The following is a 27,376-nucleotide window of genomic DNA, read 5'->3' as shown; positions in this document are numbered from 1 at the left end:
CATTGGCTGAGTGTTACATTTTAAACCAATCACAGCCCTATGCCGCTGAAAACTAACGCTGGTTGAATTTATCGCGGGACTATCTTGTACCAAAATGGTGAACTGCTGACATGCTGACAATCGTTATGCGCGTATAAACATTCAAAGAGCCGTGATTGATTTGCAGGTTTTTATTCATATGTCGGTTCAACAGAAACGAACCGCGTCCTATATTTTGAGAGAGCATTATGGAGAAATCGTAGAGAAGGTCGGGACGTTTTGTATCGCTAAAGGACCTCGTCCACTGAAGGATATAATTCGGGACACTAAACTACCTCGGGACCAAGTACAGAAGGCGTTGTGCTGCCTCATTCAACATCATTTTGTCACATTTGAAGTGAACAAGCGAAACGTTACGTTGTACAGTGCGTTGATTTCTAATATCCTTTTTCGTCTCCGTGCTCCGCGGTACATTTATTGTGTGAAATCTATATTTGGGTACACTGGCGAGTTGATTATTGATGAAATTTTCCAGCATGGTTCTGCTATCATGAGCACAGTTGTGGACAAAGTCGCGAGACATTTAGAAGAGGATAATCTTGATTCAGATGAGGATGAGATTCAAGTTTGCTTTGCTAATCTAGTGAAGAACCATTTTCTTCAAAGATTGAAGCCAACGAGAAATGAAGAACAGAGCATGGGCAACAGTAGTTATAATGACGATGACCTCTATGCTCTGCCACCTGGAATGAACTTGCAAGGTTTTGAAAAAACTTTTTTGTATTTACTGTATTTTATCTTGTAAGCACCCACACTATTGTAAAACAAAACCGTAGTCCCTAAGGCAATCTTAGCCTATTGTTTTAACCATTGTTTTCTTTGTCCAGGAACTATATGCTTAAGTATGGAGCTGTGCAGAAATCTTACATAATCTTTAAAATAATGCAATTCCTCCCTCATTCACTTAGCTTCATGAACAATCCTCACCGGGGATGTTTTTCCCCCACCACACTCCCCACATGACATGAAGTATCATTGTGTGTAGGTCATGGCTCAAAACGGAAAAGAAGTATTGCTGATGAGGGTCAAACAACAAAGAGACAAAAAACAGGGGCAAGGTAAGTACTAATGTTTGATAACTGTTGGTTAACACCTTTTAAATTGTGATTAATGGTTTCTATGATGGATGATACTTATGTTTGATTTAAAGACAATAGCAAGTGTGATTTGTTTCTTGTTTGTTTCATTTTAGCTACACTGCCAGTGCCAAAGGCTCTGTAAGTAAAACAAAACTGAAACAACAAAAATTCTTGTGAATAATTTATGAATTCCTCAACTGAGAAGATTCTTTTTGTTTTGATATTGTATGTCTTGGTCTTTGGACAGCAAGATCTTTGATAACCAAGTTACATCTGATGATGATAATGATAATGGTGATAATGTGATAAGAAAATTAATAAATGGTAATATAGGGGTAACAGACTGCACATAGTGTATATTATCTCAAAGTTCTCGGGTGGACCAGGGTTTCATCATCCACATTTAGACAATCACTCTAACCCTTTTGAATTTTTGTCACTGCTATTCAGGAATTAAGTGATGATGGAATTTTATGGCAAGTGAACTTTGCAAGGTTTCACCAGCATTTCATTGATGAGGTAAGACATTATTGCATTATATAGTCTTCACTCCAATACCACCTTAAGGTGGCTAGTACTAGTTTCCTCACGTGGGGAACAGATCACTCTTGCATCATGCGTGAGAGAAACATACGAAAGAAGCACGAGATTAAAAGATGAAAATTCAAAACAAAGATGGCAGCGTGAGGCTAGTTTCTACCTTTGTAAGAAGTTTAGCTAACAGCGTGTATTTGATGTGTTGAACGGCCACTATGTAAGCAGGAGAAGGAAACAAAGATAAAGAAGATGATTCTTGGAGACATAAAGGTTGCTTCACATCTAAACGAAATATCCAACCAATATGAAATCTTGCGACAGTGAAAAAAGCACAACTCAGGTGAAGGATAATCTGCCTGAAGTGGAAGAAGACTGTAAAACTTCAAGGAAAATAATATAATATAGCCAGAAGTTTTGAGTCGGTCCTTTAGGATGAGCCCAGGAGGCTGTCTTTGATGGCTATTGAAAGATTTTCTAAGCTGCAAACGTCTGTGAACATCAGGTTGTAGGTGTGTGCACAAACACATACGATAGTCAGTGGTAGCTTTAACAGATCATGTCATTGAGCAAATGTCAATCTTATAGAATCCAGATTTTTAAATGCGCGAGAATGCGCGTGGGATTTGCTAAACTAATGAAAGCTATTGCATGAAAACAAATACGGTCAGCCCTTCTTTTTATTGTTCCAATATGATAATAACATTGAAAGGAATCATCAGAAAAAAAATTAGAAAAGTCTACGGAAAAACATTTGTGATGCATGAAAATATGCCTTTTTCTAGATTTCCTGAAATTCCGCTCCAAAGAATTTTTTTAAAATCTTTCTGCATTTCCCTTTTCAAGTGCCGAAAGCAATCACTGAGAAAAATCACGGGGTCACCAAGTTAGTTTTCAAATTATTTGAGCCATAAGCTAAAAAATGCATCTGAATAATCCTTTGAAAGCATTGCCATGGAAACTACTAGTGACGAAATGACACCTATTTTTAGTTAGCTAATGATTATATAATTCAACCCTGTAAAAGTGTTCAACTGGCCTTGGTCAGTCTTTTTGTTGTATTGTTTCAAAGTTACAAACCATCAAAAAGATGAAAACTGGTGCCAGCCACCTTAACACAGCTAATGCTCACTGGAAATTCCACAAACCGTTCTTGTGGGAGACTCAACTATTAGATTAAGATTTTGAGCTCTATTGAAAGTTATTTGTTGTTAGTTGTTCATTAGCCTTGTGAAGGTAAATTGGCCTGTTCTTGAAATCAACATAAATAATAAAAGCCATGCCATCCTAACCTCAGTTACTCAGGGATAATTGCTGATAAAGAAATTTCTATCGGACCCTCAATATGACCATATTTTCCACCTTTGTTTCTCCTCAAAACTAAGAAATGAATTTTAAACATTGTTTCCTAGAATATTGTCACAGTTGTAACCAAGAAAGTTGATAAAGTAAGTAGAACTCTTTGGGAAATTTACAATTGATTTTTACAGCTTATGATATGTTTATATATTTACACTATTTACACTCTCTCAAGCCAGGAAATGGCAGAAATACTGGTAATTACATTTATTTGTCTTTTTGTTAACTTGTAAAGTCATTGAAGACTTGCCCCAAAAACCCTTGGATAGCATTAGATTTGAAAAGCTACAACATTCTAGATTGTCTTAGATTATTTAATTTCTGAATTGATTACATTCTATAAATAGTAAATCAAATGCTTTCATTTTGTGCTGCTCAGTTTGCAGGGGAGATTGTCAAGACTATGTTGAAATTGAGTGAGCTGGCAAGGGATCCCTTATCACCAACATTGCAAACAGTTTCTCTGCATGAGGTACAAAGCTGCTGTCTCAATTGTTTTTCTTTTCTGAATTTAAAAATTCAGCACTGTGTTCTTTGTATAATATCAATCAACAGATCTCACAGAATTTGTCTGTAACTCCCAAGATGGAGAAGGCACAGATTGTGCAGTATCTTTCACTATTGACTGATGAGAAGGTAAGAGAGTCGTCCAATTAACAAATGGTGAACACCATAGCATATACTATTGAGTTATGGATGCACGCGGTAGGTTGCTAAGCATGAAAGAAGCGTAAGAGTTGCTCGAGGCGATAGCCGAGAGCAACTCTAGCTTCTTGAGTGCTTAGCAAACCTCCCAAGTGCATTCATAACTCAAAAGTGTATGCTGTGGTGCCTACCATTTGTTTTGTAACATAACACTGCTACATTGTAGCTAGTAAAGAGTTCCCTTTTATTTAACAAATCTTACGTGACCAGAAAAAACAAGCGCGCGTGGAAAAATAGTCTTTGCATTTGCTCACGTCAGCAGCGTACACCCATAGGCAAATGGGGGACGCTAAATTGACCAATCAGAGCACACGCTTTACTTTGGTTATGTTATAACATCCGTCAGTTCAGTCCTCTACTAATGCTCTTACTATAAGTTTTTAAAGGAAATTTTTTTCTTCAGGACAATTTGGTTTCCAAAACAGGAGAGAGTGGAGGAGGAATGTATTGTATAAGTATCTTTTTCAAACGATGAAATCCTAGCTAAAAAAAGTAGGTCATTTAATTTGACAACAACAATAGCAACAACAAAAACAGAAAAATGTGGCTAAGGCTTACTGTATTAAATGATCCATTTTTGAATGTGTTGTTGGGTGTATTTTAGTTGAATTTGCATTTGTGGAAGAATAGTCTCCCTTGACAGTTTTATAGATATGCAAAAGTGTGTGGATACCTTGTGCCAAAATGTGATTGAATCCATTGTTCAAGAAAGGTAAATAAAAGTTGTTTCTTTGGAATTTAGACAGTTTTTATTGCCCTCCCTAGAATCAAGACACAATAATTAAGGAAATGATCTCCAACTAAGGAGGCTCTTGACTGTTAATTAAATTCTTCCTTGTTAGCACCTTAGGAAATGTACAATATAGAGAGTATGTATACTTAAATTAGGTTGTAAAGGTTACTAGATAATTATCATATTAAGCAATTTCATTACTATTAATAATGAAATGGTAGGTAGTCTTCTGAAAGGATATAAGCAGGGTGGTGTATCTTTTTCTTCTCATTTGAGGTTAGAATTATTATTGTTTTCTATTTCACTGAACTTCAGGTTTGGTTCAAGATGCTTTAGAATCTTCAGGTTGTTACTTCTTAAGAAACACATGGAACAGAAACAGGTGGAACAATTTATTTTCACACCTTCTTGTACTATTGTTGTGAATGGTATATTTTGAACTTAGTCTCCTAAGTGCAAAATAGCCTTGATGTAGTAAGACTGACATACTTCGTTAACTCCAATTAACTGACTGACCTGGCATTAGTGGCTAAATTTCCAAACCAAACAGTGAGTAAGCCATAAAATCTACTACAACATAATACCTCCAGTGAAGAGGCTTCTGAAACACCAATATCTTGAACCCTGGCACTAAAAAATTAATTTTTAATCATTTTGATTTCAATTAATTTCAATTTGCAGATTGGTGAGTTGGCCATGATTCCATCTAAAGATGTCAAGGAGCTGCTGTACAAACTATTTGCAGAGAGGTTTATTGCACTACAGGTTAGAAAAATTGTTTGTTTATCCTTTTTAATAAGCAATCAGGTTTGTTTTCATGACATTGTGTTTTTCTCTGTTAACAGGAAATCCCTCGGGCCTCTGACTATGCCCCATCAAGAACAGTTTACTTGTTTTCTGTGAATCTTCCACAAGTTAGTAGAATGCTGCTCGAAAAGTCTTATCAGGTGACCAATCAGATTACCTTTAAACTACCTGCTGACACTGATAACAGCAGCTCTTAATGTCACCACATTGTAACAAATGAAGTGTGAGCAACTGAACAAGAAAATCTGATTACAAGAGCTAATTTAAAAGAAAATGAAACTCTAACTTGCCACTCAAACTACAAGTGTTTACACAGTAACATTCATATAAAAATTTAGAACAGTTCTTGGCCCTTAGACTCCCAGAAGTGATTAACCTGCAACTTCTCTATATAATATCCATACAAAATCCAGCAAACAGGTAATGAGAATACTCTAACTTATCACTCAGGTAAAACATTTTTTTTCTTTTAACTAACACCAAATCCTCATAACTTAGTTACAACAAAATGTGTAGCAGGTAGAGGGATGTTAACAATCAGATCTTGGTAGTTAAAGGGTTAAAGTTATTGTAACCCTTTCACTGCCAAGATCTCCTTGGGAATTCTCCTTACTGTCTGCCATACAATTCTTATCATGTAAGTTTGGAGAATTTGCTTTTGGATCAATTAAAACTCTCCTTGTTGATATTTTGCTGTATTCTCGACACTTGTTTGCTTGATATTGTATTGATATTGTAAGGAAAAATTCTGTCGTGGTCACTCATGGCAGTGAAAGGGTTAATTAAGCAGGAAACACTCCAGTGTGGATTGTAAATTACTGAGACTGCATTTTATTATTAATAAGGATTTTGTTTCATTTAGTATCATTTCATTACTTGTTCTTGGCCTATTTTTAAAGTGAAAAAAGGCTGATAGTTTCGAAAGTAACTGTTTGGGGCTGCGTCGGTGGGGGTAACAAAATAATTTGGATATATCAACAAAGTTGAAAAAGTAAATTGGCCACTGTAATGATTACAAAAGCTGACGTTTTGAGCATTAGCCCTTCGTCGGAGCGAATAGGGCTAACGACAAAGGGCTAACTCTCGAAACGTCAGCTTTTGTAATCGTTATGGTGGCCAATTTACCATTTCAACTTTGTTGATATATCCAAACTATTTTTAAAGTGGTTTGTATCAAATACAATATTTGATAGGGAGTTGTGATGCAATGCTAGTTAATATATTTATTGCTCTTTTTTTTACAGGCACTTGGGAACCTGATGAGCAGAAGAGAAACTGAACTACATGAGCACAGGTATGGAAGATCACTTCCAATACTAATTTTTACAGTTATGGGCTTGGTGGCCAAGCCTTGGAACAGGAGTGAGGCTTAGGGTGACCTTGTTATGATAGAGATGTTGCTGCTTTTCAAATGCAAATTACTTTGTTATCATGCTAACTAGATACAGGTCTCTATCACAACAGGGTCACCCTTAGCCTCACTCCTGTTCAAAGGCTTGGCCACCAAGTTTACAACTGTAAAAAGGACTATTGATTCTTTTGTGATGTTTCAGCAGTTATTAAAATCTATAAATCATACTGGCTTCTTCCTGTGCATCAAGATATTGTGTGTTACAAGTGTGGGAGGCAGGAGTGATAACCTGTTCCAAATGCTCATTGTGTAAAACAGAGAAAAATAGTAAACAGTACCATTGTAGCATCAGAGTGAAAGAGAGAACCTCTTTTCCTCTTGCACTTATGGGAACAACTTGGTACAAACATAAATATGTCATTTTCTGCCAGTTGGTAATGTAGAACCCAGTTTTCTACCAACTAAGTCTTGCTCAGTCATCTTTTTTTAGACGTTTAATTGAAAAGAAAGAGAGAGTGGAGGCAACAATAAACACACTGAAGGCTCAGCATGGCGAGGAGACATCGGAAGAGGCTATAGCTGAGCTTCAGGAGCTTATTATTCCAGCAGAACAAGAGCAGCTCAAGAAACTGAAACTTACTCTTGCCAAGTAAGTCAAGTCAAAGCTGTTGAGCAAAAGCAAGGGTCTTTCCACTGTTTGTTTTCACCATGCTTGAGATCCTTTCAACAAATAGCATGCAGTTGAGACCAGTGTATTATTTTGTGGCTCAGTGTTGACAGAGGATGATTTCCAAATAGAGAAAGTGCAGGAAACTGAACCTACTTTGCAGTTTACCTGTTGGTAATTTTCTTGCATGCATTCAACTTGGATGTTTGTTGAAAACAATTCTATGTGCAATGTGAACAGGGGACCACCATTTTTTACAATTCAGAGCACAAAATATGCATCATTCTCAGATTAATCAAACATGCCATATTAAACATTTGCTAAGAAAAGAACAAATTTCTTATTTCTTCAATGTTGAATGCAGCCAATGTGGCACTAAAATTGTGTTTGACTTTCTCTGTCCATAGGTTGGATCAGAGTGAGTTGCAAGTAGATGAAACCATTTTTATTCTATCACAGTACATTTCCTCACATTAGAATGGAACATAAAAATGGAAATGTAGCTGGGGAACACTTCTGTGTCTGCTAATTGTTGCCGTCTTTTGACATGGTGAAAGGAAGTTCCTGATTGGCCAGTACTGATCTATTCTTTTCTCAAACCTTTTTTCTCTGAGTTTATTGTCCAGTGGTCTGAGTGATATATGAGCCATGGGGATATGATGAATATAAACCAAATGAGGATATGAGGAAAATAATAATAATCATTGGAGAGATGGAGAAACCACATTGAGAAATCCCCCCCCCCCCCCGCATTTAAAAATGTACACCACTGCCTAGTATATTAAACTTTAAATAAGAAGAAACAAACAAACAAACAAACAAAATCAGAGGTCGCAGTCTACATTATTTGTTATTATTGCACATTTTATTCTCTTGTGTTTGTGTATCACATTCCTTTTCATGTGGTAGAGAGGAACTTTGTAATCTGGTTTTTCGATGTTTTGAAACACCTTTTGTTGGTAGTAAATTTAGAAATGTAATTCTTGTTCTGTGTATGGCAAACTAGTAAACAGATCGTCTGAAAATGACCAGATGTATTCCACCTGTTTTGTACCCCAGTGAAAAGGTTCAATCACAAGTCTTGTCTTGTGTAAAACATGATTATGCCTAATGCCATGTATATTGATTATACATTGAATTGAATGTTGTTTCAAAATATTTACTTCTTTTTAGCATTCAGTGGTGTCTCACATAAGACATTTATACCTTACTTCATTAATTTTACTTATGCTTTTTACACAATGCAATGAATTGACTCTGAAATGAAGATTTGACACTGGTCAGTGAAGACACAAAAGAATAAAATCAAAAGTTCAGCATGAGTAAAATCAGTATCCATTACGATGTGTGGCTTGGATGTTTGTGTTTTAAGTGAGGATGGAAGAACTCTTTAGTGCAAACATGATCTTTGTAATTATTTGTAATGAAGTGCTCAATTATTTTAGCAGATGGTTTGCCTGCTCTTTGTTACACTGTAGACTGTTTTGATGACCTGGCTTTTTTTGCCCAAAAACATTCTGAATTCTCTTTCCAACTTGGTTCACCTTGTTCATAGACTTCCTAAAAATTACAAGAAAAGGTACAATATTAAGTAAATTAAAAATGTTCAAAATTCTATAATTCTAATTCTAGGTGGGGATTCCCTCATAGGTGTAATGGAATGATGGTATTACATTCTAAAGCAAATTATTTAAATGAAGTTCAGACACTTTTGGACATAACATTTTGGACTCACACCATTATTCAACATAATTAGTAAAGTTTCAGTTTCTCTAAAAAAGTCTTAACCCCACAGCAACAGACTACATGATTATGACTCTGGAAAATATTTGAAATATTTTATTTTCACATTGATACTTGGTGAATGATATTAAGTTTTGCAATGATTTCCATTCTCAGCCTTGCTTTGACCTGTCTTTATATGAAAATGTGAGGAAGGAGGAGGAAATAAATGGATTTTAATTGTACCTTTTTCCAAATTGGTACTGTTGCTTTTAAAGTATCTATGCAGTATTGTACAGCTTCAAGAGAATTCATCCTGTGAGCTGATGAAACTGCAATTATCACACTGGCTTCACCAATGGGAACCACCCTGCAAAAACATTGATATTTGTGTTCAACTGTGAAGTCATCAAACACAGTTACTGAATTACATGGCTGCTCTAAAATTAGGAGTGATTTGGCCTGATGGTCAGTGCACTTGACTGCAAGTCGAGAGAGGTCTGGGTTCAAGACCTGGGTAGCTCAACATGTTCTGTTCTTATACAAAACACAAATACTCTCAAAGCGTTTCTCTCCACCCAGGGATATAACAGTGTACTAGTGAATTGTCAGGGAAGCACGGTGAAATGCTAGAGGGTAACCTTGTGATGGATGAGCATCCTATCCGAGGGGGGGGGGGGGGGGAGTAGGGATACTTCTAGCCATTTCATGTGAAGGGATCTGTGATAAGCTTCAGCTGAATGGGCCACTTAGCTCAAATACAGACATGGCCTTCTATAAAGTTGAATATCATCCCCTATTTTTGAACTCAGCAAACAAGGGTTGAACTCACCCAATTCTATGAAAGATGGCAATTTTAATTACTTCCCACTTTTCCCGCACTTGTTGACAGATCTTGCGCATCTCTGATCTAGCCATAGGTATGTAGGCTTCATATTCCAAGCGCACCACTGTTTTTCCTGAGAGAAAAACTTGATATTTATTTGAAAAGAAATATAAAGTAAATATCATTTCTACTTCGGAGAGAGTAGCTTTGTAGCACTTGACACAACCCAACAATTTTGGAACAATTACCAGTTATTTGATGTAATAAGACTTAGAAAACTGTTGACATTAGTAGACTCAATTCTTATTAATGATGAGCGAATTTTGCTCAATGGAGAACTCTGGTCATAGGAATAATTATGCTGTTGACAATGGGAGGGAAATTCGCAAACTACAGCAGTTTACAGTCAGTTCCTAATTGTTTGTGGACTGAAACACTTTCTATTGATTGAAAGATGTAGATTAGTACTAACAAACTTTAATTCTCACATTTTCTTTTTTGTAAATACCATGACAGGTAACGTACAATCAGGAAGAAACTCATTCACTTACCATTAAAATTATCTCTTGTTGTTCCTGAAGGAATTTAAAACACAAGTCATGTCATGATCATGATTGTTCTCCAAAATAGTACATGACATTGCCTTGGGTAACTTATTTAACCCCTCACAGTTAAACACCAATATACAAATTCTCCATGCTGTTTGCTATTCATTTCCTATGGTATTTGCAAGGGGAATTTGTCTAACTGTCAAGGGCATGTTAAGTTCGCAATCATTTCCTGTGTTCTCATGGGGAAATGGTGTCCAACTGCTCTAAGGAGAGCTTATAACAATATATAAAAAAAAACTAGGCTTACCTACAAACAGAGAGATTGCTCCAGCACTTGGAGCACCAACAATTTCTGTGACCTGATCAACATGAAGATGATCTGGTGTTATAACAATTGTATCATCTGCCATGTGTAAACTGTGTACTTTTCCTTTACTGAAAGGAAACAGATTTGAGTAAGGAGTTGGGTGAAAAATTTATTGCTGGTGCATTATTGGTAATTCTTGTGTTTTGAAATGCTCCAAAATCAATCAGTTACATTGTTCAACACAGGTGGAGGCCACAATTTGAAAGCAACTTGGCATGCAAGCAAACTCAAGCATCTTAGTTCAAGTATGAAATTTGCATGTTCATTGATTTTATTAATATTTTGTGGGAAAAGAACCATTTTTTGTCACAAGGAAACTAGTTGATGTTTTGTGAGTGAAGTTGCTATACTTGCTGACGTGATCTTGTTGTGATGGGGGTGAACTGGTAAGGAGGGTAAACTTGTAAGGGGGTGGGCCTGCAGCAAACTTTCAGAGGAGCAAACCTTCCTCCATTTTGAAATTCACTGAAAAATGTTATAGTGTTAATAAACTAGGGTTTAATTAATGTTAGTGTTAATGAATTGGGATTTAAATAATAGGAACCATCACCAGGTGTAAGATGCATGACATGAGAGGTCCCAGAGAGTAAACATATATAGCTAAGTTGCATGCATATTGAGTGTGTGATATATTAATTGTGTAACTGCATGTAGTTAGGTAGTGATCATTAAAGTTCAGTCGGCTGTTTTAACCAAGGATTGGCATCACTTTTCCGCATTAAGACACAACAAAAAACAATTATTAATTTAAAACCACCTTAATGAAAGAAATATGACTTGCATAACTAAATAAACTTAAATGAATAAAGAGGGTAAGTTTTCTAAGAAACTGTGGTACTGCATCAGTGAAGGGTATTTCACAATAATTTGGTGTTATCAACTGAGTTGATAATGTAAATTAGCCGCCAGAAAAGAAACCCTTCATAGTGGCACATTGACATTCAATTTGCAACCCAGCTGAGTGCATAAAACCAAATTATACTAAAGCCATCCTCTATTGAGGTCATGTTCCATTAAATTATATGAAAAAATAAACCATAACTGCAAATTTTAATATAAATTGTATTAATTTTTATCTGTTGTTCCAAGCTTATTTTAAAGATTAAAGATTCATCACATTTCGCACATGGATGATCAATATCTTATAGTCACATATCCTACCTCATTTTTATGTCCACAAATATTTCAAACAAAATCTATATCACAAGCTTGACAAAAATCAGCCGCCAACAACCTTCAGAGTCAGAGAGTTTGCTTAAAAGAATTTTTGCGAAAAGCACGAACCATCCCTGCTGTGTTAGTGGCATACAGAAATAATTATAATATTGTCACGTCTGTTTTGTATGTTTATGGACTACTCAGACTTACCCAGCTGAATACAACTACATCTTAGTGCTTAGCAACAAATTAATCAGTAATACCAATATTATCATCAGAAAGAATTAAGTTACTGTTCCATCATATTGAATTCCTTACACACCTTTCAGTTACTATAGGAACTGTTGAAGATGGTAAAAATTTAAAAATGATATCATTGTATGCTAGGAATTATTCAAGCTTCAAAAACTCATTAATAATCATTAATATAAAGATCACGTTAATTATAATACTAAATTATTCCCCAAAAGGCAGCATATGAAAACATTAATTGCAGTAAACAATTAACAAAGTTTATTTTCCTGATAAATTCTTGTCAGAACAGAAATTCGTTCTTTTACAATTTCCCATTGTTCACAAAATTAATTGTGCAGTTTTGAATACTGTCAACTTCAACTCTAAATCCTATTTCCTCCAAGTTGGCGTCTTTATTTCTTCTTGAACTTTGCCACTCACCAAAAATTTTGTAACCCACTTTGTGACATACCAAGTGGCCCTTGGAACACAACTATCTAAGTAATCTTTCTCTTCCTTCACATTTTTTGGTTCTCAAAACACGCATTTGGGCGGCATTTCAAGGAAAAGCTTTCTGAACTTTAACAGCAGCCGAACAAGGAGCACTTTTCCCCTCTGTATGTAATTAACTTTTAATGCATTCAAATCACGGTTAGAAAATCCCTAGAGAGGTACGGGTTTTTGAAGTTATTTAATGCATTCATATAACATTTGGAAAAATCCCCAGAGAGGCACAGGTCTTTGACGCTATTTAAAAAACCCACAGCACGTGTTTTATCAGGTCTAAAAACATGAGGCGTACCTGATAAAACTGCTGTTCGTTTTTTAAATAGTAATTAAGAATTCAAGTCAAAATAAAGTTGATCAGGAAAGGAAATGATGGGCCAAAAATTAGCAGTGCACTCACATCTGACTGAAGGACACAAAACAATCAATTTAAAATCTCAATATAATATGCAGAATGCTACCACAATACTCTAAAGCTTTGATTATTAATGAAGAGAACATTCACTGTCTATAATCGCTGAAGCAAAAACTGAAAGTCTGTCAATTGGAATAAGATGCATTTTGACTACAGTGTTATTTACACAAAATCTGATTTTTGGGAACATTCATTTGGATAACTGTAAAAAGGTTGAAGAAGGCATCTTAATGGAGTAACTATGTTTCACAGTTCCACTTGTTTTCTTCCATATTGATTATAATATGCATTTTAGATCGTATTGAATCCATATATAATTTATCAAAACAAATTTGGTGAACTTGTAAATCAGCTTTTGACAGCCCCATTTCATTTATATATGTATAAATAAATATAAATCAGCATTACTGAGAGAAAATTATATTATTAAATAACTTGACTGCGTGAGAAAATTTTGGCTTGTGCCTTACAAGACAAATTCGTCAAACATGTTTTACTTAAAAATATGTAAAACTGTTTCATTTTAAAGCCACGATCTTGTTATTGTGATGAAACTGCAAAAATAATGTCAAGAGCATTGTCAATTCAAAGGCTGAGATGAACTATATTTGGCAGACATCATTAATTAAAATCTTTTGTTTTTTTTGACAAGTCAGCTTGTGTTTAGAGTAGAATAAGGATAAGCAAGAACAGTTCTATATTGACAAACATCTTATGTTAGATGTGATAACCTGATAAAATTTTCAACAAGTCTTTTTGGTGATTCTGTGGATAAAGTTTTAAGAAGGCTAAAGAGAGAAAATTTTTTAGGCAGAAAACACCATTTTAACTGGTTGATGATTTTGACTCTGGCAATTTTCATCCCCCCTGTTTTTTGTGAGGGAAAGAGAAAAATGAAGAGGCTGTCAATTTTCACACAGATGTTTTAAAAAGAAGGGAATTCATTTTCATTGATTCCAATATCATACAATAAGTTTTATCCTCTCCTAGGATATAGATCAACTGTCCTTGACAGTTGATGTCAGTCATTCTCTTTTTCTAACAATTCAATCAGCAGCTATTGGTATTTTCTCAATCAACTGGATAATTGCCAACCTCAAAATGGTGATGACCACATTGATGGCTGTTGTTACACCTGCTTAGAAATGCTCAAGTCCTGCAGGCATTGGTCAAGAAATCAGTCTCAATTTGTCAAACACCTTCAATTATAATTGTATTTGCACTGATCAGCAATATAATTTGAATAGCCAGAGCAGATTGCTTATCTTTGAGAATTAAAGGTTTACCATCAGTTGTTGCAGAAATTTGTTAAAATCTGAAAATTTATTTTTGGATAATTTTTTGCCATATCAAAGCTTGTTATTTTTATTGACTGTGAATTGGTCACTTCTGTAGCTGGCTGAATACTTAAAATACTTCGGATCCTTTTTAGCCCCTTTTTACAAATAAGTCACATATTCCTTCTGTTTAAATTAATACCTTTCTTCTTTCATTTCAGCCACCGCTGATTGGTGGGATTATTGCGACTTCTTCACCTCCCTTGAGGTTAATTTCTGACTCCTTTTCGATGTAGTGTTGATTCACAGCGATCACAAGGTTTTCCTGAATAACTGAAAGACTTAAGACACACGTGCGTTCGGTTAATGAGTTTATATTCAACAAAGGGTACCGCAAATCGATTAAAACGAAATTTAACTTATTGAAATGTGTGCTCTACCACAGTGCAAGATGTTTTGAGCATATTGTAAAGAACTCTGACAGAGCGCACGCAATCATCAAAAAAGCAGTGATCCACACCGATCATTGACTCAGAAGATTCGCCTTACCTCGGAAAATGGTTGAGGATACTGGCTATCAGATCCCTTCCTCGAAGTCTCTTACCAATAAATATTTGTGCCGAACGCTGTTCCACCAGTTCACGGCTTTTAGCGAAGAACAAAACAGTTATCTATTGAGTGAAAAACAAAAATAACTCAACTTCTGCATCTTTTAGTATAAGCAAATTCGACTTATGCAAATATGCTCAATGTAAACAAAATAATCTGAGCGAGCACGGACACAATAACGCATGAGGTACTTGTACAATAACAAATCGAAACGTGAACACTTGCAAAAATAAACCGAACTCTTTCGGGAGAACATTGCGACAGATTAGCATTAAGGGAGTTTTGGAAGAAAGGATTATGTTCGGTTTTTACTTTAAGATTAGCTTAATTAGTAGGGTAATCCGAACGAATCGCACACTTCCTTCCCAATAGCACACCTTCAACACATTGGGGTCGATACGATCTCTTGGATGCTTCATTTTATTTTGTCGCCGCGATTGATTTACCGCGAGAAAAACCACCTCTCGCAACATATAGCTATCGATTACGAAATTGTTGACTTTTCACGTCTTAACAGGCATGAATGATTACGTCTCCAAGGACAAATACAATGTCTACAGTTGGAATAATTTTTACGATACTGAATCGTAGGTAAGTTGAGAAATCGTCTCTATTTCTCCTTAACGCATGGCTTGGCAAGACGAATCAGCAATCAAACATGACTATCTAACCTCTACTTTGTCTGTCCCATCGTTATTTACGTGATCCATCAACGATTTGAAAAAAATCGCATCCGACGTCCACAAGGACAAATATCAGTTATTGAAATCAGATGAAAAATGAGGTGATATTATAAGTTAACTACAAAATCAACCAGGCGTTGCTAACTGACATGGAGTGTTTTAACAAGATGTTTGATTGGTTAATTTCTGTTATCCAATTAAATGTTTTGATAAAAATGCAAGATTGATCGCGAAAATTGGCGGGAAATTTAGGCCGAAATTCGTTTGGAGTTTCTCGTATGAGATTTAGACACACCTCAAATTAACAAACTAAATAGACATTTTGAAACGCACATCCACATTACACTCGAGAGAAAAAAAGACGTAGACAAAATAATCTCAGGTAAACTTCGCAGACGCCTCTTCCCTCCAGGGCAGCTTTAATTCTATTTGTGTTAATTTTTTGTTATATTTGATTAAATTACTATTTTTAATTTCTTTTAAAAGCATCAGGATTTTTTACTGCTCCCGGCTTTTCTGTGATGTATTTAATATTTTACCATGGTTCGCAGATTAGTCTATATGCTGAAATGTGCAAACGGAAGGGACAACTTCAGTTAGGCTCGATTTCCGCCGCTCTCTCGAGTCTGGTCTTTTTCGTTGTTCTCCGAGTTCGGGGAGGAGCGCGGGTTCCGTTTCCTGAACAGCGGCTGGTAATCGATCCTAACTTCAGTGTAGACTTCGAGCAGTCCGTCCCTTTCGGTGAACACCGTCGCGCGAGTCAAGTACTTCACAGACAAAATATGATTTTCGCGCGCCGCGCGGAACTCTGGGAGGGAGGCACACAAATAGTGTGAAAGTTGACGGTCATTTCGACATGTTCAGCGGGGAACATCAGAGGAAAGCATCAGAGAAAAGATATTGTGCATTGCGAGAATTCTGAAAATGTTCCCTACCTTGGTAAATTTCATACCCAGGCGTTTTCTCTTTCCTCATCAAGGGCGGAAAGCCTGGAAAGGGTGAGTAACAGCACGTGCACGCATCGGTGACGTCTTGGTAAACCCATGGCTCACAGAGCACAGTGTAGTTCAGCTTTAAGGAAACCGAGAAAGCCTTGTGACTAGGGCCCCTCAACTGATCCTCTCTCGTAAAAAATAAACTAAACAAAACAAAACAAAAAAACCGAACAATCCTTTCACCTTGACTTAGGACTTTAGGTACTTAGGTTTATTCCAGTTGATCATTTCAATATTTTTCTACAATTGTACAGTACCTTTATTCAGCAAAATTATTTTAGTTCGCCTTCGGTCAATTTTAATCATATTTAAGAAGTTAAACATGATAGTTTATCTTTTAACTGATACCAAATGATGTTTTATTTCAGTCATTTTCTTTCTTTCTCAATACTCGTGACTAAAATCAGGTCATTTGTATTATCTTGTTCTTGAAAGAAACCAATCAGCAACTTTTTCCATTAAGTGCTAAATACGACTTTAGGGATGTTTACCTCATTAATTTTCATATCATAAAGCAAAACAAAAAAAGCGGCCAAATGTTTCTGTGCAAAAGAACTTGGAGATTTGTCGGTAAGTTCTTTTATCGTAATCAGTTTTGACGAACAAGTTCTTTCTTTGCATTTCTTTTTTTGACAAGCACACTGTCAACACTGTCAAAGGAAAATTGCTCAGTAAATCTTGCTTAAATAAGTTGGAGTCGTGTTTACATTATGAATACCCTTGACATTTTCCGCACCTCGTTTCCCGATGTCGTTCAAAACTTTGCCAAAATGTTTGTCATTAAAGTTGGATTTGGATAACTGCAAACAGTGTTTTAATTCAGTGCCATATTTTTAAATAACCGATTAAAGTTTTTCTCCCTGCAATCCAATCGCATGATTTAATTCAATTTGTGCACGCAAAAACGACTTAATGAATACGAAACATATTAGCAAATGAGATAATTGTTCAGTATAATCTGCTTCGTTTAATCTTTCCTAAAATCCTTTTCATTTATTCATGTTGATAATTATTTTCTTAAAATCATCGTCATTTTCCAGGAATATTTTCCCAGAGTTCCGATCGCCTAAAAAACTTCACAGATTCTATGGAAAAATATGAGTACCAAACCGATGCGGTGAACTGTTTAGATTTGTCTCCAATAAATACATGATTTTATCAATATTAAGAATGTCTACTAGAGTAAAGAGCAAATATTATGGCGGAATATATATATTTTTCACTCTAGGTTCACCATCATTTTAAGACAGTAAACAAAATTTTAATCGAACTCGATAAACGTTTCCGTTTTTCGAAGTGATCTGTAGGGTGCCTTGCATAATCGATTTTATTACAGTCGTCGCTTTTCCTTTGTATGTTTTTCAACACCTATCTATTTTCGTCAGCGATATTTAGTAATTAACACCTTTTGTCTTGAAGTTGTTTACCTTAAAGGCGCTCCTGGTATTTTCGTGTTTCATAATAATATTTTTAGTATTGTTTCTTTTTATTGATAACGAACAAACTTTTTCAATTTTATTTCCCTCTAATTTTTCCTGAACGTACGTTCCATAAGAAGGGTTTTTTTTACGATGTTCTTCCGATAAGCTTATTTTGATCCATAGGATTTCCTTATTAATCGCACGGCGCTGTTAGCTCAGTGACTTTCGGAAAAATTGAAATTGAACTTTTAATGATTAGTTGAAATAAAACCTTTTATAGTCAAAACAGACTTTTATTTTGTCTATTCATAATATGAGCGAAGAAAAAATATTGGAAAACGGAAAAACACTGAATCAGAAATGTCTACCAGTGAAAAATTAGCAGATCTTATTCATTAGATTTTGATTCGTGCATCGTAAAAATATTTAATTGGAAGCACTAAACTTTGAAATCGTATTTGTAAAGGAAACCATCAGACCAACTATTTGTTACAACATTTTAAGATATGATCCATGCAATCCAGCCATTTACCTAACATCATCAGCGGCCTGATGCTTTCGTTTCTTATCTGATATTTAGCTAAACCTGAAGCCAAACATCCATCTTTAGTATTCGAGGCAAAGGAGTTTTACTTTTCCATTTCTCTTTTCTAGTGAAAGGATCATTACTGTTTTCGATTAGAAGTGAAAAAGTTAGCGAAATTTACAGACCGCACGTAGAGAAATTGACAGCTCTTTTCGTACGCAGGATTTCGGTGAATTGATTTAATACGCGAGTTGAACGCTTTTCGGCAATAAATCGCAAGTTCCTTTGGTCAGAGTTTATTATTGTTTCGCTTTACAACGTACTTTGATTGGTGAAGAAACAAGTGCTATCGATTACAGGAAGGCAAATTTTTTGTAAATTCTATTGTGGCGAATATTTTTGTCGCCCACCCTACTAAACCCTTCGATTATCCAGTGATTTTATTTGTGGCCAGACTAAGAAGTCTTTAAACTCCTCGAGAACTGAATAACTGTTTCCCGGTTGCAACAGATCTTAGAAATTTTCGTCTGGTTTCATAGAGGGACGTTTGAGATTTTAATCGTTAAAATTCAATTTTGGCCATCACGTAAGAGGCGATAGCAACGGGATGAATGGCACTTATTGTGAAGTAAACCCGTTAATGTTCTGCTTTCATTTACATACATTTAGTTTTTGTCCAAAACCACCTGCCTAACTGACCGAGTTGTCAGAATAGCCACGAAGACATTAAACATGAAAGCAACTTGCTAAAATTCCGCATACGATTTTACATGACAACATCGACCTGGTGGTAACTGCAAGAACCGGAATCTTCCCAAGAGGACTTCCCCACGGCACTCCACGTCTATCAATTCCTCTCAAGCTTTGCCTGCTGAACTTAAGGCTTTAATAATTGAACATGAATTAGTTGGGTGACTGTGAATTTTACGCAGCAAATGATTGTTTAGCACTGTATGCATGGCGCGCGAGTCGTGATGTTTATGAAGGAATCAATTGAAAGAACAACTTTGAAGATTTTTCGAAGCTGCTTGATGACTGATGTTTTTCCGTTTGTCAACTTCTCTGGGAGACCTTCTCTTACTTGAGTGAAAATTCTCAGTTATGAACTTAAAGTGATAAAACACTGACGAACTGGCACAATGGTGAAGTTCGCGCCCGTAATATCTAGCGCAGCCGTCGCGAGAGCTCAGGTGAACAGTCCGCGGACAAGAGCACCAAATGTGCCCAGTGGACGAGTAAGACTGCCTTCTCTATACCCTGCAATATCGCTAAAATCTTTACATGCACGATCAGACGGTGGAGAGTCAGACATAGACTTCGAACAGGCACCAACGAGCCGTCTTTTTGGACAGTCATCCATTGATGTCAGTGAACGAGAATATGACAAAGATGGGACAGGTCTTTCAAGAGAATTGTACGGTGATGAAAATGGAGCCATCCCGCCGAAAGTTAAAGGTTCTTCGTTAGTGGTCGGAGCTGCCGGCATTTTGCGGACAGCAACAGCTATCGCGGTAGATAACACGACAGCAGAAACGACAGTACATCAAGCAGAACAACAAATAGAAGAACCAGAGTGCGAGGTAAATAACTTCCGTTTCCAAATTTCTGTTTTTTTGTATTGTCCACAGGTTTACTGATGGCTAATAATTCCGTAAGAATAACTTGGTATAAACGAGAGCGGTAGCCGGATTTCGTTTTGAAATAATGTTTGGTCGCTATGCAAGGTGACAATAAGTGGACCCACAAATATCGATATTTATACTGGCAGCTGTTAGAATTGAGATGCCTTATTGAGTGCACGGCTTTCTGACATTTCTATCGATTTCTAACCCGTTGTCTAAAGTTTGTTTCTCTTTTTTTTTATCCCTGCATCCGGTAAAGGGAATGGTTTTCATTAAAGCGTTGTAGCTGCGGGGCCTATTTCTATATAGTTCACACTGAGCTATTTGTTTTAGGCTTTCCTTGTAACAATGCTGGCAACTATAATTATTTCCCTGTTTCATTCAGTAATACCTGCTCGTAGCTAATCAAAGCGCAAACATCTATCTTCACGTCGTCACTTTCCTCGGTTGCTATTTTCGCTCAAGTTTATTGATGCATGCTTGTTGTGTTGAAGATGGCTTACATAACAAAAGTTTGCGTTCGAACAGGACTCTTGAACAGATCCGCGGCTTAACAGGAGGCTTAAAACAGGATTACATGTTTTTTTTTTTTAATTTTAGGCGGTTTTGACGTAATTCACAACAGCGTATTTTTTTACCTTCATTGGAGAAATTTTGTGTTGCGTAAGTGTGACTCATAATGTGATGCTGGTCTTTCAGTTTCGAGTAAAATTCATTGGCGAAAGATTTGAATTGAATCTACAATCTTATTCGATTTTATTCGCTTGACATCCTCTGATATCGAATCGGATTTGAAGGAGGTCGAGTTATTCAAATTTTATAGCATGTCTTAGGCGAATCTATGTACAAAACTATTGAAAATTTGTTCCTTATGTTTCCTATGAATTTTTTGTTCCCGTTCAAAGCATGATGTCCATGCTTCGTGTTTGAATGAAATTTGCGTTATTAAAATTTCGCTCGTAAATTGACTTCGTAAGTATAGTTACCATGGAAACCTTGTGTTTATGTTTTATCATCGTCATAAGCATTTGTCTTTTTGGCTTTGCACTGTGTTTTCAAAGTAGGGAATGATTTAACTTCAGTTTTTAACTTTGGTTTCTATACATAACACTATGTTACTGCGTATATTCCGAGATGGTCCGTGAGATGAACTCGGTCAAATGACAACTTCACTCCGTGATACGTAATCTATTCAGTTTCTGGAAAAGAACAAAAAAAGAATGATTTTCAAGTCATGACAAATGTTATATAAGAAACGAGAGAATAATGACCCAATATTTTTTCTTGACAAGAAAGGTTTTACATATTTTGCAGTGAGTTATTCGAGCGATTGAAGCAGAAATTGTGGATGTCATATGAAATAATTGTAGCCTCCGAAAGCAGATTTATTGGATGAAGTAAATAATTTACGTACACAGTGTTCAAATTAAAATTAACACCGATGGGAATGTCGTCCATCAGGTTCCAAAGAACATTACTTATTTCCCGATCTTTCTGAAGAAATTTTATTCCAAGAGTGTGGACTTTTGTGTCTTTTTTCTTTCACCTTATGGAAGGCGCCCATATTAGAAAATATCACCAGTATATTTTGTTATTTCTGATATTTAATTAATTTCTTATCTTTCTTTTAAGCTTGATAAGGATTGTTTTTTGTCGAACATATATCAAGATATGTAGAAATGTCCGGCTTTCCGTATGAATTCTCCTGTCTCCTTGAATTATTCTTTCTTCGATTTTGCTATCATCTCATTTACAAATTACTGCCTTACACGTTTTGCGAAGAATTTTTCGTGCAGCTTCATTAGAAAGCCACAAGCACTGGCCCATTGAAATTGTATATTTTCCAAACGAATTAAAAGATACCAATTTACCAGTGCCTGCTTATTAGCGATGGTAAGGGGATTTATGTCAGTGAAAGAAAAAGTCTTTATCTGATTTTAAACAAAGGTGTATGTGAATTTGTTGTTGTCGTTCGTACGTTGAATTCCGGCGATATCAGTGATATCTGTATGTAGCATGGAGGACCTCTGTCGATAGATGACCGTTCTTTCGACGAGGACATGAGCAGAAGCTATACTTAGTTTTATTTCCAAAAGTTAATTTTCTGATATATCTTCATACTGGTTTTCATCTGAGTAATTGTTGATTAAAATCCGGCCCTGTCTTTGATAAAGACTTTTGGAGTTTGGTTGCTATCACCTCGAGGGTAAACCGCGCGAGGTTTTAAGATATTTTTACTCAACATATGACGTTTGTAAGTTATGCCTTGAAGGGGATAGCAATCATCGACCATCACTTTAAGAGTGGGAAATAATAAAGAAAGGCTTGGGTTTTGTGAACAACATGAAAAGATGGCTTGTCTTGTTCACTGGTGGTAGCTTTTCACTTCTCAGCTGATTAGATTTTTAAAATAATTGAATTCAAAATTTGCTTCATTCAAGAGATTCAACCCTTTGAGTGTATTCATGAAGACCCCGGGGGTATCTTTACACCCCAGGAGAGTTAGCTGGAGACCACACTAGACTTGAATGAAATCTAATAAGGAATTTATCCCGTTCAGTAGGGAAAAGTCATGTAGTATTATGTAAGGATTTCAGGAGTTTTAATGAAACATCTCACCTGTTTAATTTCCCTCAACCTTTCCTTCCCAACCCTGGGTTGTAGACCGAATGACCGTTATAAAAATTTTTTAGGTAGAAAAAGCTATCGACCCGGGCAACTCCAGGTTAAGCAGCTAGAAAGGTTTCCAAATACTCCCCCCACCCACCCCCCCCCACCCCCCACCCTCTACCAAGTCATTGAAGACTGGGCGAAGTGCGCTCATTGAAGACTGGGCGAAGTGCGCGCTCTTTTTGAGAAGCACAAGTTAGTTTGCGTGTTTGCTGTGATATTTACAGTAGTGTGTCATACCGATGCTTGTGAAACAAAAATGTATCTTTACTTGTTGGTATGACACGAATTAGTGTCAGCTTTGTAACAAACAAATTATAAATTTGATTAAAGGAAATTCTTCAACATGAGACATGCTGAGTTAAAGCTAAGGTTTAGGCTTAGCTTAAGGTGTAATTAGGTCTTAGTCGTCTGAAAAGATTCTGGCCCTCGACCTCTGAATGAGAAGATCGCAAATGACTGCCTTTAAAAGAAATTTAGTTTAGTTCAGAATGAATTAGTTCTAGAGCTCTTTTCCGCTTTTTCGCTGAAGTACAGGAAACGAGTGTATCAGTTGTCTAGAGAGAGAAATGACCATTAAAACAGTCGAGAACTTACAAGGTCTTCTGAAGTCACTTCAAATTATTCATTTCGTGATTCGCTTTTGAGTTGATCTGTACCCAGAAGGAAGTGTTTGAGCGGCCGCTGTCCAGATAAAGTGCATGTTCGTTGGGAAGTGGGAGGAAAAGCAAGTTATTCGATACTGTTTACTTTTTTGGAAGCCATAAAGTATATAAGACATCTGTTAATTTCTATCAACAGCTCTGAGTACAAACTTCCTAAGCTGTTTGACGAAATCCTACTAGATCTCAGAATTCTATTTGGTGGTAGGTTTACGTCAATCAATCGTGTAAAATATCTCTGATGCTCTTTGTTCTTCTCAGTACAAAAACGTTTGATGATTCCCTGGTAAAATTTGTCTGTCAATTATCTTTACCACTATGAAAAATAATCTTTGCGAGAATATGAGAATTTAACATCACATCAACATAATTAAAACCTTAGAATTCGCCCCAGATAACTTGATTAAATGCCCAGCGACGAATATCTGAGAAGATAAGTGAATAGCTAGTTTTAACCGTCGAAATGTTCTGTTCACGCTAACACCTTCGACTATGGCAGTATAAAAAAATTCTGGTTAACGCTTCAACAGCTCCACTATGTTAAAATACGGTTGTCATTTAAGTTGTTAAAACTCAAATCTTGCATAAAGAGGAACAGGTGAAGTCTAACAATAGCTTTATTCCAAAGTTATTTTATGCATTTCAAGAATATGACTATTTCAGAAGTTTCTAGAGAGCCTTTGAATAATGGGTATGCCTTTATTAATTTGTCGGTCGCCGTTGGATAAATTTGAAGGGGTTTTTTGGCTCGTGGATACTCTGTTTCTGATGCAAGTATTCCTTTTGAAAAGTAAAAGAACTCTGCGTAAAGCTAATCTTCATTACCTCTCGAAATTAGACTTATTCGGTGTGCTAGAAAGTAAGAAGTTTCTTATTCCTGTGGTGATGTAATGATGATTCTGTATGTCAATGCCTTTCACTTACCGAGGAAACACAAGACGCTATGGAAGAATGCCAAATTAGCAATTTTTGTATATTAAAATAATTATATCCGTCGACTAATGTCACTCTAGAAATGAGGAATCCATTTATTGCAACGGGATTTCACATCGTCATTAAATTTCCCACTTTTCTTTCGCTTTTTTATTTTTTTATTTTTTTGCTTATTAACTGTCGAAGTCAGGCGCATCCGTCAAAAAAACTGGTTTTTCAGTTGCTTTTTGAATTCTATCACTTACGAGCGCGCGCGCTCAATTTGATTAGCATTCGAGTTCATCCTCTTGAGAACTTTTGCAATTTTTTAGTCGTTGAAAAGGAAAGCGTCGAGAATTCGGAGCAGTTTTTCCTTTCCCAATTGAATCCAAAGTGCATGAACAGAATTTTTTCTATCGGTGTAATCTATTCGTTTAAATTTCTTGACTGGCGAGAAATTCGAGCTCGAGTTTGCTCCGAGGCAGGTGCAGCGTATACAAAGGTATCCTTGGTGATTACTCCCGGGCAGATACGTCATATTCACTTGACACTAAACAAGCTCCGTGAATAGAGCACAAAGTTGCACAGAAGTCCGACAGCTTCTTAAACTTGACAGATAAAATAGCAAAAGACGAAGGAAGGTATCCGCGAGTCTTGGAGTCACGGTCTGTTGTTTGTTGTGCCTGCTGCTTGGAACGATAAAACCTTTATTGGATGGTCTACCAACGATGTTTTTTTAACAGCTCTGTACGACGGCCGTCTCTCCGTGAAGCATGCTTTTAATTTGTTTGTTGAGATACCGTGGAAGAGGGAAACATTGTTGATTTTGTACCTGCGTTGGCCCTCGGCAGTATAAGATATTTCGAACATACGCACAAGAAGTTATCCTCAGAGTCAAGCATTTTAAAAATGCTAATTCAACGCCTATACCACAATGAAATCAAGCGCCAGTTTTAGAATATCACCAAAGTCTTCTACTCTCTCTGCCAAATCCAGCGGCAAGGTTAATATTGGGAGCTCATCTGGGATAAGTGTAGACGGAATTTCTCTGAATCCAAATCCAAGCGATACACAAACATGCCATAATTTCGTACCAGTATCACCCGAGTATATTCATCAACCCCTGGAGGACTTCGATTCCCCTGAAACAAATGTAAGTCAAATAAATTCGTTAAATATTAGTATAAAGAAAATTTTCACTTAAACACTTCCTCTTTGCTTTTATGCGGAGGATCCGTCCCTTTTGACTTCATGTTAAATAACCCCAGAACATCTTTCCGTGGTTAGTCAAACCAAAGGATGGTGGAAGAGATCGTTGAGAACCTCGTATTTTTATTTTTATCCTCATTAATTCTGCTCGGTAAACTACTTGTTACTGAAACTGATTTTTAATGGCTAAGATTCCTCGAAAATTAATTTCTTATGTCGCGGTAACCTTAGGCTATTCGGTGCCGTATAATTCCAGTCACTTGCAGTTCGAGTTTGAAATTATAGAGAACGATATCGGAAGGCAAGATCATACCTGTCAGATCTAATTTTTTTTATTGCCAATGGTGCAAACAACTTTAGTGAACATTACATGGCCTTTGCACAAGCAATTCGGGTTAGATTTAAACTGTATAAATTGAAAGCATTCCAGTAATATTTCTCGTTGTATTTTTATTACCAAAAACAAACAATGTTTTCAAAAAAAAAAAATTGATCTAAACACTGTACAGACACCTGCGATCATGCTCGAATGTAACATATGTCATCTACAAAGATTTTTCGTGAAAGCCAAGAAAATGAAGTATTTCATTTTCGTGATTGGTAGGAAAAACTTCAATCCTTCTCATTAAACCCAGCGATTCCATTATTTTAAATGATTCGTTTCGGTCCAACGCGTAACACATATTGTACTAAACAAATCTTTGACGAGCGCCTGAGAGTAATTTCGGTGTCAAAAGACTTCCGAGAGAGAATCCTCTTGGAATAAAATCTTCAATATTTCTCTTAATTGAGCGAAAACAATCTTGCTTTTCAAGTTAAACCTTTCCGGTGTAGCCGACTTTTAATGTGCCACTGGCTAACGACATTAAGTCAATGTTACAGGCCTTGGCACAGAAATAACTGTTAAATATTGTTACGGGAACATTAAACGTCTTCCAGGATTTCAATATTTAAGCACTTTGCTCGATCTTAAATCATTTTGACAAGGGACCTCGATGGGTACTTAATCCCTTGAAATCCTTACAAAAAAAAAATTGGAATCGGTAATTCAAATGAAATTCAGTTTTTATTTTGTTCATGTGTCAAGGAAATCTTCAGTACGACAACGAGCGAGGTTTGCCTCCGACAGGCCTTTCAGATAAAACAATTAAATAAATTGATAATTTAGACTCAGAATTCACATGCAAATGGAATATGTCTGTGAACTGTAAAATATTCATAAGCATTTCCTTTAAAAAGATGACCCCATAGTTTACGTGAATAATTCGCATGCAAACCAGTAATCAAAAACTCAACTTTTAATATCAACATAAATGGAAAGAAAAACCTAGCTCTTTAATTCCTAGCTTAATGTTTTCATATTTACGTTCCGAGGACCTAAGTAAAAATGATAAATTAACGATAAACTAGCTAGCTCCCATGGCGTATTGAGAATTGAAGAAAGCCGGCGCGATAAAAATACGTTTATTAAGATGATGTGAGTGGAAACCAAGCATTTCATTAAAAATAGCTGACTGTACCGTTTGCTATGGTTATGAGAGAACGTTTCAATGTGTTCGGTATTGTTTAAAAATTCAACCATTCTGATCTAAAGGTACATGGTATGTATCTCGCTGTGCGACCGTTGTAACACGTCCTGCGTGATTGAGTACCTTGTTCTGATTTGTAAGAGAATCAGTTGAATCGGACTTTAACCCCATTTCCTAAAGGTAGAGTAAATAATACAAATAGTTTTG

General features: G+C 36.2%; 3 protein-coding genes across 9 annotated transcripts in view; 2 read left to right on the top strand and 1 right to left on the bottom strand.

Moving 5' to 3' along the window:
* The first annotated feature begins 79 nt into the window (after positions 1–79).
* LOC111330188 (DNA-directed RNA polymerase III subunit RPC3) lies at positions 80–8,302 on the top strand. 2 transcript variants are annotated; one of them, XM_022935119.2, is made up of 15 exons: positions 80–740; positions 1,025–1,097; positions 1,232–1,256; positions 1,569–1,637; positions 3,065–3,100; positions 3,391–3,483; positions 3,567–3,647; positions 4,120–4,171; positions 4,368–4,428; positions 4,765–4,831; positions 5,131–5,214; positions 5,295–5,363; positions 6,501–6,550; positions 7,098–7,256; positions 7,682–8,302. In XM_022935119.2, the coding sequence occupies exons 1-15, from the start codon at positions 179–181 to the stop codon at positions 7,749–7,751; spliced, it is 1,551 nt and encodes a 516-aa protein (XP_022790854.1). In that variant the 5' UTR covers positions 80–178; the 3' UTR covers positions 7,752–8,302. The 2 variants fall into 2 exon arrangements, with proteins under 2 accessions (XP_022790854.1, XP_022790784.1); XM_022935049.2 differs by having other exon boundaries at positions 5,295–5,396.
* Positions 8,118–15,767, bottom strand: LOC111330350 (molybdopterin synthase catalytic subunit). Of its 5 annotated transcripts, none has more exons than XM_088758142.1 (7): positions 15,612–15,767; positions 14,881–15,002; positions 10,681–10,808; positions 10,374–10,397; positions 9,829–9,955; positions 9,243–9,366; positions 8,118–8,834 (listed from the first exon to the last, which is right to left on the bottom strand). In XM_088758142.1, exons 1-7 carry the CDS (start codon positions 15,648–15,650, stop codon positions 8,742–8,744), a joined length of 657 nt encoding a protein of 218 aa, XP_088614268.1. In that variant the 5' UTR covers positions 15,651–15,767; the 3' UTR covers positions 8,118–8,741. The 5 variants fall into 5 exon arrangements, with proteins under 5 accessions (XP_088614268.1, XP_088614266.1, XP_088614265.1 ...); XM_088758140.1 differs by lacking the exon at positions 15,612–15,767 and adding an exon at positions 14,534–14,672; XM_088758139.1 differs by lacking the exons at positions 14,881–15,002; positions 15,612–15,767 and adding an exon at positions 12,574–13,461.
* A 3,031-nt stretch (positions 15,768–18,798) lies between these two features.
* The window catches only part of LOC111326949 (sodium channel protein 1 brain), a 30,420-nt gene continuing 21,842 nt past the window's right edge, over positions 18,799–27,376 (top strand). The window contains exon 1 of one of the 2 annotated variants that reach the window (XM_088757693.1): positions 18,799–20,145. In XM_088757693.1, the coding sequence (XP_088613819.1) occupies positions 19,705–20,145 (441 nt within the window). In that variant the 5' untranslated portion in view covers positions 18,799–19,704. Of the gene's footprint in view, positions 20,146–24,994; positions 25,585–27,376 lie in introns of those variants that run through there. The other variant, XM_088757695.1, reaches the window with a different exon arrangement.

The sequence above is a fragment of the Stylophora pistillata genome, chromosome 4 (assembly GCF_964205215.1).
Source record: "Stylophora pistillata chromosome 4, jaStyPist1.2, whole genome shotgun sequence".
Classification (NCBI taxonomy): Eukaryota; Metazoa; Cnidaria; class Anthozoa; order Scleractinia; family Pocilloporidae; genus Stylophora; species Stylophora pistillata.
This window is presented reverse-complemented; position numbering and strand designations above follow the sequence as displayed.